This window comes from Syzygium oleosum, unplaced genomic scaffold (genome assembly GCF_021117445.2).
Source record: "Syzygium oleosum isolate NSW1041296 unplaced genomic scaffold, Sole_v2.1 Sole_v2.15, whole genome shotgun sequence".
Classification (NCBI taxonomy): Eukaryota; Viridiplantae; Streptophyta; class Magnoliopsida; order Myrtales; family Myrtaceae; genus Syzygium; species Syzygium oleosum.
The window spans coordinates 5,631,802-5,645,959 of record NW_026607499.1 but is presented as its reverse complement, the minus strand read 5'-3'; the positions used below and the strand labels follow the sequence as shown (position 1 = coordinate 5,645,959).

The 14,158-nt window shown below is 38.0% G+C and overlaps 1 protein-coding gene across 1 annotated transcript; it reads right to left on the bottom strand.

Moving 5' to 3' along the window:
- Positions 1-10,220: 10,220 nt before the first annotated feature.
- LOC130140080 (uncharacterized) lies at positions 10,221-13,374 on the bottom strand. Its single transcript, XM_056318449.1, has 6 exons — positions 13,240-13,374; positions 13,025-13,111; positions 12,062-12,226; positions 11,935-11,988; positions 11,687-11,830; positions 10,221-10,613 (listed from the first exon to the last, which is right to left on the bottom strand). Exons 1-6 carry the CDS (start codon positions 13,372-13,374, stop codon positions 10,221-10,223), a joined length of 978 nt encoding a protein of 325 aa, XP_056174424.1.
- Between the last annotated feature and the right edge of the window lie 784 nt (positions 13,375-14,158).

Below are 14,158 nucleotides of genomic sequence, written 5' to 3'. Positions count from 1 at the left end.
TTCTTTTCTTTTAAAAAATCAAAATTTTAATTTTTTTTCTTTTTCCTTCTTCTTTGGCCAGTCGTCGGCCACAGGCGAGCTCGAGCATCGCCATAGGGCGGCAAGGCTCGAGCCTTGCCAGATCGACAAGCTTGAGCCTTGCTGGCCTTGGGCGAGTTCATCTCTCGCCTGTGGCCAGTCGCTGATCATTGCTTTGGCCGAAGAAAAACGAAAAGAAAAAGAAAGAAAATAAAAAATTAAAAAAAATTAAAATGTCGATTTTAAAAAAATAAAATAGAAAAAAAAATTATTGAAAGGAATGCACGGAGGAGAACTTGCTTGGTCTGGGTGAAAGATAGAGGAAGGAAATGATAACCTCTTTTTGAAGAAGAAGTCATTTTCCCCATTTTTGAAGGTATTTTTTTTCAATTGACGGAACATGTTTTCTTTTACTTGTTTATTTTCTGTGAACCAAACGCCGAAAAATTCGAAAAATCTTTTCATAAAAATTATTTTTCATGAAATAAGCGAAGCCTTGTAATAAGTTCGAATTCTCCGGCAATATTGAAGTCCTGCCGATTTGGAAATGTGTGGCCCATTTGTACTGGAAATGACCACATCACGAGGAAATGGGAAAAAGGACCACATCAGAATCAACAGAAATTCCATAGCCGCTCCCGCCATTTCGCGAAACAAAAAGCACATGATGATCACAAAAGCAATCGTTGAGGAGTTGATTCTGAGGTGAGGAACCCTCTCACACGGGGCAAGCTCATCGTCTACGAGATTTCGTCGCTTCACTTTCCGTCTCAGCTTCACGACGTCTCTCTTCAATCTCGCATGAACTCCTCGGTGGAAGCGTTGCGAAAGCGATCGCCATCCCGCTTCATTTGAGCAAACTCCTCTCCGCTCTCGATTCTGTTTTAAGGTATCTGTCTCGGCTTCTCGCTCTCTCTTTTTTTGTGCTTATCTGCTACATCTTCGTACGCGTTTCAGGATTCGGAAAGCCATTGCACTTTCCTATTTTGGGTTTTCGCTGGTTTTTGCTTTTTTGTCTTCATTGTTGTCCGCCAAAGCATGAAAAAAATGCGTGGTGCCACCACTTTTTTGTCTCTGTTTCTGATTCAGGTTCGTTGGCTGATGGTCATCTAAGCTATGTTTGTGAGTGGTTCATCGGAAGGAGGTCTGCTGATTTCGCGCTGGTAAATTTTGTTCTCCAGCTCTCCGAATCAGCTTTTTACATTGTGCGCGAAGTTCAGTGCTCTGTTTGGTCGAGAGATGCAAAATTCAGAAAAATTGAAGTGTGAGATCACTGCCGACTGTTCTAAAAGCTTAAACTATTAGAGAGATAATGATACAAACAGTTCCTGAACTTCGATTTAATGTACAATTTGGTCCTTGAACTTTTAATTTGTTCAATGTAGTCCTTAAACTTTAACCCAATGTTTAATGTGGTCCTTGAACTTTTAATTTGTTTAATATGGTCCCTGAACTTTTGGTACATGTTCAATTTAGTCCATGAACTAAATAAAAAGGTACAATATAGTCCCTGAATTTGAATTAATGGAAGGATTATATTGAACATTTTTATAAAGTTCAGGGACTATACTGAACATGTACTGAAAGTTCAGGGACCACATTGAATAAATTAAAAGTTCAGGGACCATATTGAATATTGGGTTAAAGTTCAAGGACTACATTGAACAAATTAAAAGTTCAAGAACCAAATTGCACATTGAGTCAAAGTTTAGGGACTGTTTGTGTCATTTTTCTATTATTAGATGTAGGCATGATTTATTATTTAAATATTTTAACATGCAGCATGCAAATCCTATACGTGCACGCCTGTGTTTTTATTTTCCCTCTCTTGGGCGTTCCTCTTTTGATGCTTAGAAGTTCGACTCTGGAGCGAACGAGTTGGTGTTCTTTTGCTTCTTTTTTTCGTGTGTTGTCTTCATTGCCTGCGTCGCTGCTCGTCCCGTGAGACTGTTGAATTCCATGTGGTTGATGTTTGATTCAGCTTCTCTGTTCTAGTTTTATTTCATATGACTTTCTTTGTTTGCATCAAATATACAGAGATACAGCTCTCTATTGTGACTTCTTTGTGTGTTGGTGAATGAGTGTTGCTTTTTACTTTGATTGTCACTTTAGTCAGTTGTGATCGCGTTTTAGCATGTATCGTTAAATTTCAATCAATGGAACCGGTGTTTGAATGATATAGGGAGTGCAGGAACCGGTTCCTAGTTATCTTTCTTGTCTGTGCCTAAATCGGCTATTTGAAAAGCAGATAGAATTATCCTTTCAGATCTAGCTGTATGAGAGTGAATTGCATGGAAAAAGTTAAGTTTGTTTGACATTAAGTTTGCTTAGTTGGGAAAAATGTGTTAAAAGAGGCATAGGCTGACTGATTCTTTGTGTCACACTCCGATTACTATCAGAATGGGAGAGTGACATGACTATCCTTCTACCCAAAGAACGTAACCTCAAATCATGCCCAAAAATCCAATTCCCAAAAGTCTCCATGATATCATTCTCACTCTATTGGCCAGTGACTAAGAACCTGAAAAGATTGGGAAGGAAAAGGTTGAGAAACCATACCTCAATAAGTAGTGCGTATCTCTTCTAAGCAAATCGAGTATCCACTACGCATGTTTAAGACACAATAACATAACTTATTACACCAAATTTCGGGATATAACTTTTAGGGATTCGAGTTTTGGGTTTTGGGGTATAGGTTTAGCGTTTTTGGGTTTAGGGTTTCGAGTTTCGTGGTTTGGGATTTATGATTTAGGGTTTGGGGTTTTGCGGTTTAGGTTTTGGGGGTTTCGAGTTTGGGATTTTGGGGTTTAGAGTTCAGTGTTCCGGATTTTAGGGTTTGGGTTTTGTGATTTATGGTTAGGGTTTTGGGATTTAAGGTTTCGGGTTTTAGTGTTTAGGGTTGTAGGGTTTGGGTATTGAGATTTAGAGTTTTGGGATTTTGGGTTTGAGAGTTAAGGTTTTAGGGTTTGGGGTTTAGAATGGAAATATCTTGTGAAAGAGAGAGGGAGAGCTTATGTTTTTTCTTTATTGTTTCTCTTTTTGTTCTCAGGAACAAAAAAGTATAATTTTTTTATTTCTTATTTCTATTCCAAATCAATTCCTTAGCCACTTTTCTATTTCAGGGAATAGAAAAATTAACTGATGTTATCAAACGGATTTTTGTTCATTTTCTATTCTGGTGAAAAAAAATAAAAAAATAGAAAAACAGAAACGTTACCAAATAGTCCGTAAGATCATGGAACACAAATAATTCGCATTTATGGGGAAAGAAGTTAAAAACCATATGCAGGGTAAGCCAAACTTGATTTTTTAATTGTCTCGAAGGTCTGAAATTAAATTCTAGATTTAGGGAATAGAACCTACAAAATGAGATTCTCTCGATGCTGATGATTGAGACCAATTCTCTTTCACTTTCTACATGCACGGAGTCTTCCTTCCCATAAGCAAAAGCTTATTATGATATTAAGGCTCCGTTCGTTTCACGAAAAATAACTTATAGGAAAATATTTTCCGGGCTTTGCGGTGTTTGTTTCACGAAAAATAAACTAGCCATGGAAAACATTTTCCCTCAATGGACAAAACACCTTCAAAAGTGAAGAAAATGTTTTCCACATTTTGAAAAGAGGAAACAATTTCTCCCCTTCTTCTTCCATCATTCATTATAATTTTTTTTTTCAAATTCAAAATTTTTACTATTTTTTAATTATCTTAATTTTATTATTTTATTTTTTCTTTCTCTTTTCTATCTTTTTCTCTGGCCGTACAGGCGAGCTTGACGGCCTGTGGCAAGGCTCTGGCGAGGCCGAGCTTGCCCGAGGCCGGCGAGCTGGGTGAGGCTCGAGCCTCGTCCAACTCGTCGGATCAGGCAAGAGCGAGCCTTTCTACAGGTCGGCGAGGCTTGACCTTACCCAAATCTGCTGACCGCCGCTTGGGCCGGCGACCGGCCAAGGAAGAAGAAGAAGGAAAATAAAAGAAAAAGAAAAAAATTAAAATAAAAAATTATTAAAAATAGTGCAAGGAGGAAAATATTTTCCATATCAAACAACGGAAAATATTTTTCGAGACCTTTTCAAAATTTCAGCCGAACACCGGAAACTTGTGCCATTTTCTTGGAAAATGGCTTGTTGGAAAATATTTTCTAGAAACATAACATTTTCCGCGAAACGAACGGAGCTCAAGATTCATTCGATTAAACCTATGCACCCATAAAAGATTTTGTAAGACAAGAACTTTGATCACATAAATAGCACTAAATTGACAATTCCTGTAATACTTTTTGTCCAAAAAGTCCTAAATATGTTTTATTTTTTCCAATTCAGTCTTAAACCTTTTAATTTTTCCAATTGAGTCATAAACCTTTTCGCATTAGGCCAGTTGAATCCATCCATCTAATTTTGGCTGGAAATCGCTAACATGAACGCTAACCATCCTATGTGGTACAATCGGTGCTAACGTGAATAATTTTTAATAATATTATAGATTTTTTATTTTTTGAATTTTTTCTTTTCCTTCTTTTCTTTTTTCTTCTTTTCTTCTTTTTCCCTCCGCTGGCCTCAGGTTAGGGCCTCTCTTGCCTGCCCAGGTGGGGGCAACCCTCGCCTTATCCAGTGAGGGCAGCCCTTGCCTAAGGCTGTCGAATGGAAAGAGAAGAAAAAAAAAAGAAAAGGAAAAAAGAAGAAGAAAAAGAGAAGAAAAGAAAAAAAAGGCAAAAATAAAAATAAAATATTAAATATTATTAAAAATTATCCACGTCAACGTTGGTCGTACCACGTAAGACAGTCGGCATCCACGTTCGGCCAAAATTGGCCGGATGGACTTAATTAGCAAAACCTAAAAAAGTTTAAGACTCAATTATTAAAATTAAAATGTTTAAGACTGAACTGGTAAAATTGTAATAGGTTAGAGATTTTTTGGACAACTTTTCCATAAGCATCACCCACACATGGCACATCATAGCAATGAAAAGTTGCCATTTTTCTAAGTTATCTTCTTTTGACTGAGTCGTAAATGCTTATATATGGGTTATTTTTAAGCCATCACATTTTATCTCAATAGCTTTCTCTAAGATGGAGCTGGATTTATATATCGACAAATAACCTTGCATGGGGTTACATAGTCACTAGGTAATGGCAAGTGAGAGAATGGAGGGTCTGAGTGTGGAAATTTTCTTAGTTGGAAGCCAGGACTGGTGTGACATGAGAAGCCTTGACATGCAGTTGATGCTCATAAGACTATTCTGCGGTTGGAATCTACAAAAGATGAATAATTTAACTACTTTTCCTTTTAGTTTACGTGGGTTCTCATGAAGCCTTATTTTGAACTAACCTGTACGCATGAAATTGAGTCTTAACTCCCAAGTGTACTATTGCTGAAGTGTACACACTACAAACTCCCTATTGCTCTCTAAAAGCGCCAATCTCTTGAAAATAAGGCTAGTCAGTGACAAAATAAGAGGGAAGCCCAAAAATTCAGTGCAAATACAAAATTATTTTTAGACTCATTCTAATAAAATGGGTGTCTTCTTGACTTTAACAAGATTAGAGTAAATTTACTCTTTTTTACATAATCGACACATAATGTTTTCGTGACTTTAAGCTATAATTCAGTAATTGTTCCTTATTTCTTTTTCCTTTTTCTTTCTCATCTTTTCCCTCCACCCACTACAACATTAAGCTAAGACCACCATTGTCCCCAGTTCTAACCACCGTAGTGACCACCATGGTGACTGCGGGGCAAGGGCTGAGCCACATGGTGACTGCGGCAGTGGTCATCTCTGTGGCCCATGATGGCTTTAATGACAGCCGCCGTGATGGATCAGGTGGGCAGAGAGGTAGAGCGAGAAGAGATAGAAAATGTGTATGATTTTTCACATTTTTTTGGTGAACTCAGAATATTCTTTTGGGTAGGGGTGTCAAAACCAAACAATATACCCGAACCGAAACACGAACCGACCCAACCCGACCCGAAGTTTTGGGTATTTTCGGGTCAGGTCAACTTCATGTTCGGGTATTAGCTAAGCAAATGGGTATCTCAATGGTTTCGGTTTGGTTCGTGTTTAGAACACGAACCGAACCGAACCGAACCGAAACACATATTTTTTTATTTTTTATTTTTTATTTTTAGAACTGAAACACATTTCACTTTGTAGCACTGTCGTTCAACTTCGTCCTCCTTACATGATGTGTCTGAAGCTAAATTACTCAACTGACAATGTTGGCTGTCTTCCTCAATAATCGAATCTAGCGCGTGGAAGCACTGAAAACCGGTGGGAAGATCATCGCTTGCATCCGCAACCACCGGGAAGCACGCTCTTTCCTGTCGAAAAACTCTCCTGTCAGGATGCGGGCGACGCTTAACACACGGACCAAATAACCGGCACTCGCTACAGTATCTAGACATATGTACTGGGAACACATCAGAGATCACCAGCGCACAGCAAGGAGGGGGAGGAGGAGTAGGCAACAAATTTCTCCGCCAAAATTTCCACTTTGCATCTTCCCATTTTCAAGCTCAGTCAAGCACGCGCACCCCCCTCAAGCCTCTCGCACAAACATCCAGACTTCAAATTTTACCAAAACAATGACAAAGTTCAGGCCTTTTGTCAAATTCTTTCAACACCCAACACTATATATCATCACAACTTCAAAAGGTACGCACAGAACGAGCGGAAATTCCCAGAAAAAGAACCGTCGAATCGTTCGATCAAGATCAAGATCAAGCTCAGCCGCGAATAGAACGCAATGCTGCGAAATACAGACAATGTGGTGCAAGACGCGGGATGGAGAGACGAAGCGCGACTTCACCTGCTCGTGAGGATGGACCGCCATTGAAAGCAAATGCGCTGCGCCAGAGAGAGAGAGATTCTAGCGGCGGCGGTGGTCGTCGTGCATCGTCTCAGCAACCCGACCCGGCCCGACCCGGTTTTGCGTTTCACGTCATGTTTGGTTCGGGTCAAGAGTCCATATATCTTTTATGATTCGGGTCGAGTCGGGTAGCGTGGAGACTAGACCCAACCCGACCCATTGACACCCCTAGGTGTAACTTAACCTTAATTTATAATAAAAATCTAAAACACGACCCGAACCGACCCGACCCGACCCGAACCCGACCCGATTGTGCAGCTATATCATGTTCGGGTCTTGTTTCGGGTCGGGCCAAATACATATATTCATTGTTTCGGGTCGGGTTGGGTATCATGAAAACCCGACCCGACCCGACCCATTGACACTCCTACTTTTGGGATATGACTTAATCTCAATATGCTCCATTGATTGTTGATTGTCGACTATTTTAATAAGGAGATACATTTGGGTAAATTTACCTGTACCCCAAAATATAGATCATGATAACAACAATTTAAAAAAAATAGGTAGTCTAAATAGTTGCATTTTCATCTAAAATATCCTTAGTCGTCTTGAAATAGGATTATTTTGCATGTTTAATAATTTTCCCCCTAAAACCTGAAAGATAAATGAGTACTAACTTAGTGGTAACCCCACGCTCACGAATTCTCTTCGAGCTATCCCTAGAAAATAGACAAGTGATTTTTTAGGAATTACTGGTATGTGTGAAAATGGAGACTATCACACTCCACAGTGAGCCGATGGTCAATGAAGTTGGGCATGATTTCTAAGCGATGATCGTTGTTGCATAACAATGCAAGCTCGATGGTAGACTTCATATTTTGATGCAAAAGGATACCTAGACTAAGGGAAAGCAAGCCGCCTAACACTAAGCACACACGTGAAATGAAGATTGTTAAGATGCACATGTGAGTTGTGTTAGAGAAATCCTGCATTGGAGAATTGAAGTGATGTAGAGCAGTTAATATATCCTAGTTGGCCCATGATTCATTATCTTAAGCTTTTGAGTAAAGATGGATCTAGCTGAATATGTTGACGAACTCGAATTTAGGCTCTCTCTTGGGGATCTCCCCGGCTAAAGGTATCAGACTTCTACTACACGCTCCCAACAAGATCATGTGAACCAAGATAATTTGAATCATTAATCGTTTTCAGTTTGCTTTCGCGGTATTATCGTTAGCCAAAACCGAATGAAGTTTTGATATAGTGGATCTAAGATTCTTTTTCTTTTTTAAAGTTCATACCTACATTCAATCACATTATTTAAAGTTGTTATCATATATATCATCCATAATATGATTGACTTCGAAAAAAATCCATTTGAAGCATAGGCAAGGGAACTTGTTTCATAATATAAGTAGGTTATAACTCATGGGCATTAATTAGGAGTAATTTTCTTATACTATATGTTCAGCCCTTATCCCTATCATATTATCCCATACTTTACTTGGGTATCTAATTGACCCACCAACGACTGATTAGTTGCGATTTCTAAAAAAATTGATTTTGCATATTAATTAATCCGAAAGTTGTGAATCAGTATGAGCTTGGGAGAGTCCGAGCTAAGTCTTTGAACTTAGTAATCCCACATTAGTCATCCCCTAGGTGGTTCTCTCGAGGGAAGGTCGCCACACTTATTTCTAGTTAATATTGCTCCCTAAATGTTTTAGTATAACCCTGATGCCTTATTTGAGGTTAAGGTTGCTTACGGATCAAGATTAAAGGCCATGAACATGACTGATCGGGGTAGTCTAATGCGCACCACGTGTTCGACGAAATGCCCAAACTGATTTTCAATCTTGAAAATGTTGATTCGAGCTTGATTAATGTGATATCCATGTCCTGAGTTATCAAACATAGTTCGGTTTATTGATTTAAAATTATTTTTTAAAAAAAGAAAATTTGTAAATTTTTCAAAAAAAAAATTGCAGGCTAGTGTTAAATTAGGGAAGAAATGACATTTTTGGAACTTTCCTCATTTTTCTAAAGTCATTCTCCTGATTTAGCGTATTTTTGGCATTTTATGAATAATCATTTTTGGTAACTAGAGTAATATATTAGAATTATCTAATGTAGTTCACACAATTAGAGTAATTTCATGCATATTTAAGTTTTTATTTAGCTCCTGAGGGACCCTGGCCTAGGGCTCTATAGCAAGGCCATGTATATTTTTTGCCCGACTTATATCGGGTTTTACCTACCGCACTTTACTTATTTCGATATCGTCATACTTGGATCTTCTGTGCTTTCATTTTAATTGTTTAACAAGGCCATGTATATTTTTTGCCCGACTCGTATCGGGTTTTACCTACCGCACTTTACTTATTTCGATATCTTCATACTTGGATCTTTTGTGCTTTCATTTTAATTGTTTAAGTGTGGATATATGTAATTATGATTAGCTATGTTGAGCTCGATTGCATATGAACACGTAAGCGGAATGTAAAATGAAAAGACTGCATGGATCACTTAGTTGACAAATACTCAAGTTTAGGTACCGAAAGGGCTTTAGTTCAATAACTAGTATAACCAAGTCTTCGTACTTGAATCTCTAGTTGCGTAGGTAGTGAATTTACTCTCGTACCTCGCTTGGCTTCTCAATCGGCCTAATAGGCTAGTGAAGACTCTCAATTCACATAAAGTCTTTGGAACTTGAAATGAATTCCAACATTGCGTGAGGCAGGGACTTGGGAGAGCCCATGCCTAATCGAGGGCTGTCGGCCCGCCTTTTGGGCATTACCTCTGAACCCGTCATTCCTCGATCCCATAAGGAAGATCGATATAATTTTATATAGTATAAGGGACTTATATGAGTTTAAAATGGTCAAGCACAAATGAATATAGATGTTAAATGAGTTCATAACTTAATTAAACCCAATCCATCTTTATGAATCTTTCTTCACTCTCTCTCACCCTCGCTCGATCTTGTGTTCGCTCACTCCGTGCTCTCACCTCAGTTTGGGTATGAGTTTTCCTATATTGGGTTAAATATGTAAGTGTTTTAGTAATATGGGTCATGTCGGTTATGAATCGGGTAAGGTATGTGTCACTATATTTACATTGCATGGAAATGGGTTAAACGGATTGAATGGGTCAATTCAGGTCAGACAATTTTCGAGCCAACCCAAACCTGATCAGACTCACCCATTTGACTGGCGCACCTTTGCTTATGAAAATTCACCCCTCACATTCCAACCGCAACCTCAACGAAAAGGAAGATAAAGATCAACACTTATTTCTGACCAAAAAAAAAAAGATCAACACTTATTAAAAACTAAAACGTTTAGTTTCAAAGTCGAAAGCCTCGGTTATTGAATTGCTCAAGATAGCTCCTCGTTACTAACCAGCCCTCCCTCCCTCACAATATCCTCCCGGACCACCAAAACTAATCCAATAGTCGAATTTGTGAAATTTAACATGGCGATAGTTCTTCAAATCATAGACTTTGGATTTATCCACCCATTCGGTTGTTTTTGTTGAAGGACGTTGAAAATCACCCTTTGCGTCGATCCAATTAAGTTGTCGAAAGTACTCGGCGTGGCTGTAACTACCATCAGGCTTATGACCACTTCCCATAGGAGGACAAACTCCGTCTCTCCCAGCCACACCCACTCCTCCCCAAGCCGTATGAAGTGCACCATCGCGTAAATATAAGAACAATTCACTCGGCCAATAACCAATTGTAACCCCTTCATTACCAACAGTCAGCCACCAATTCTTTTTACTTGGATCCTGCGTACAAGCAAAAATGTCCATGAGTTCTTACACACATTTGAGATTAATTTCATTAATTCTAAAAAGTTAAAAAGATAGATTCTGCAACGTTGGATGGGGAAATCTCGCTACTCGAGTGTCTCCGAAATCTCTGATACAAGCATACATTGGCTTCGAGGTCCAAGAATGTATCACTTTGCTCTACTTTAAGACTAGTTGCTAATTTGCGACTATATTTAAATTGCTATATCTGTTAGACATATAAAGTCTCGAATAAACATACATATTTGCTTTTCGATCAAACTTAAACTAAACCAGTCGTTGCCGCAGAACCAACGTTGTGATGAATCTTATGGCTTATCACACACATGCCTCTTTTTTCTTAAAGAATATAGCTCCAATAGAGAAGGCGAGAACAATTTTAGGAACTGATAAGTTTTTCACAACTATTTTAGTTTGAGGTATGATTATTATATGTTATGGAAGCATTTTCATAATTTAAGAATTACTAAGTTGCAGAAGAACTACAATTTTCATACAGGTAGCTTCAAATATTCGGTAATGGACTATGAAACAATTTAAACTGTTCCATTAATTTTGTAACAGTTTTCATAACTTGTTCAAAAGTTTGAGATAACATATATACATATATATACAACTATAGAAATTGCTTATATATTGTAAAAAGGATAAGTAAAATTTAAAGAAGTGGATGAAAAAAACTTACATATCAAAAGCGCTTTTTTGTGTGCATGTGTGTTTCCCTAACTTTTTTTTTATCAGAATTTTCCCTAACTTATGTGCCCCAAAAACTTTCTTCCTGCATATGTCCTCTCACACATCTATCCGAAAATTGATTGCCGGTGAAAAATTAGATCTAATAGTTCATGGTATTATGTCTCGAAAGTAAATGGACATATCCACATAATTTTTAGCTGCCCCGATCAATTTTGATTGAAAAGACTGATTGGAACTTGTAATTGTTTAAATATTTATCATGTGTCACGAAGAGTGTTAATCAGCCAACATGTGTGTAGTTCAAAATTATTCACCGAAGTTGAAATTGGTTAATCTTTTAAAATCAAGCTCACCTGGAAGATTTGGATAAAAAACTCAAATTGACGTCCGCCATAAGTGGAAGCCCGATCGAATATATAACCGGGAGTTATTGACCTGTGGATCTGGACAAAACCTGGACAGAGCATGTTGTAACATCCATTACGGTAGCCATTACCCTATAGGAATGATGCTTTAGTCCACAAAATAAGCCAAGGTTCCAACTTCATTGTTGGAAATTCAAAATCCGTTGGGAGCATAAATCAACAAGCTTCCAACTAACCGTCCAATATGTAAACAACCGAGGCCGAGAATCACCATATAGTTGTGGAGAAACCTAGTCAAAGCAAAAGATATTATATTTTTTTTATTTCAATACCTTCTCCATAAATACCTACAAATTGAAGTACCTGCCAGCCTGCGGCAATCATACTTATATGATCGGGGGGACCTGTTTCAATCCACATGTTATGTGAGCTGACTTGATCATGAGCTATGGTTAGATTGTAGATATTAGTTATCCCATAACCTCCATATTTGATATTTTCTGTCATGTCGTCTCTCAAAGAAACTACCTGCATCAAGTTGTAGAAGGGGCAAAAAACGAAAAATAAACTTCCGTTTGCTTATGACTCGTTCTACTATGGTGGATTAGCGGTGATTATGCTTCAAAATCACAAATGCAATTTGGATCGAGAGTTTAGTTTCTGAAGGGTGACAATACAAATTTTTTAATTGTATTTTTATTTTTGTTTAAGGGCGGACCTGTATTTTCTTATGTCAAGAAATTTTGGGCATATAGGAGGTGGCTGTGACAAGAATATAGGTCATGCATTGTATACAACCTATGAAAACTATGAACGTTAATCTTTTCATAGGTTATCTACAGGCTTTCCATAGAACAAAATCTCATAAACCTCGAACTATGTAAACGTGCGTGTCTGGGTGCGCTAGAGCACAATGAATGTTGAGAGAGAGAGAGAGAGAGAGAGAGAGAGAGAGAGAGAGAGAGAGAGAGAGAGAGAGAGAGAGAGAGAGAGAGAGAGAGAGAGAGAGCACTATACATGTTGAGAAAGAGCATTCTGACTCATAGAGGATGGCATCATGGCTACGGATTTTGCCCTTATCAAGTCTTCCTTTCTAACTCGAAGAATTGGTATTGTGCCGGTAGGGCAAGGTTGTCTCAAACCGAATTGTACAAATTTAACCTTTGAAGGAATATGAAATTGAACGAAGCTTATATTTGGCTCAGTCTGCAAAAATGGCGATCGTAGTATCATCAAGCAGAGCAAGTTCATGCAAGAGTGATGATTGTTTGACTAAACCTGATTTTATTCCTTGATATAATGAAGGGGAAAAAAGGAAATTATTACCTGAATTTTGTGGTTTTTCAACAATGGATGATCAAGTGCCGGTTGCTTGTTAATTTCAACACAATCGATGGTGTCTCCTTCCTTGGTCTTCATTAGAATACCAAATATAATCAGTCATTTTTCAAACAAACACCGCTTCTGAACAAGATAGATTATAGAATATAACATAAAATCCGAAAGAAGAAAATGACTGAGAATTTTGAAAGATTAATTACCACAAATGTCTTCATGGGTGACTTGGTCATCATCTGAACTTGTCTTTCCAAATCTCGATCATCATCTTCGGAGATGCATGCCGTCTCATACGTCGAAACACTTAAGAAAATAAGGAACAACAATGCAAGTTTCATTTTCACTTGTATAATGGTTTTTGACGTTTCGAAATGATGTTGCACAGTGTTTAGGTTATTTCTATTTATAAACAACAATGTTTTTTTTTTCCGTGGCCGCTCTTTGTACTTTAGTGAAACCCCACACACCCTGACAATGGGGTTCAGCGCAAGAAATTATTTCATCAGAAAAAAGAAGCTCGACAAATGGCAAGCATGCATATTCATTAGAAATAAAATGGCAAACATGCATTATTTCATGGACAATTTGCACTCTCCCAAGTCAAATGAGAACTGCATATCTTTAATTTCGAAGAATTAATTGATGACGTATTTGAAATAATTGTTTTGTCGAAGAGAGGTTTTTGTTAAGACAATGTGGATATAATTATGGCATGCTCGACAAATGGTAAACATGCATTCTCAATAGAAACGAGATGGCAAACATGCCTAACTTCACGGACATTTTTTTTTTTGGTAAGGTAACTTCACGGACATTTTGTAACCTCTTAAGTCATATATCATTTTAACCAAACACAAGAACTTCATCTCTTAATTTAAAAGAACAAACACCATGTTGGAAGCAATAAAATAATAAACTAAGGCTAGGAGATTGGAACCAAGATATGTGCAAAAACCAGTTGTGGAACGTCGGGTATCAAGACAGCTAGCCCAATCAGCATCGGAGAAACCATATAAGGTCATGGAACTTTGAGAATGTAGGAAGATTCCCAGATTCACAGTGCCCTTAACATATCGAAGAACTCGCTTTAGTTTATGAAAATCAGCAATTGTTGGTCGCTGC

Bases quoted from the DNA above. Each gene is read 5' to 3' on its own strand.
- LOC130140080 (XM_056318449.1), bottom strand. From the start codon at position 13,374: ATGAAACTTGCATTGTTGTTCCTTATTTTCTTAAGTGTTTCGACGTAT. The intron at 12,227-13,024 runs GTAATAATTTCC...AACTTGATGCAG, and splicing joins TGAAAAACCACAAAATTCAG to GTAGTTTCTTTGAGAGACGA. The intron at 10,614-11,686 runs GTGAGCTTGATT...GCTTGTACGCAG, and splicing joins TTTTTATCCAAATCTTCCAG to GATCCAAGTAAAAAGAATTG.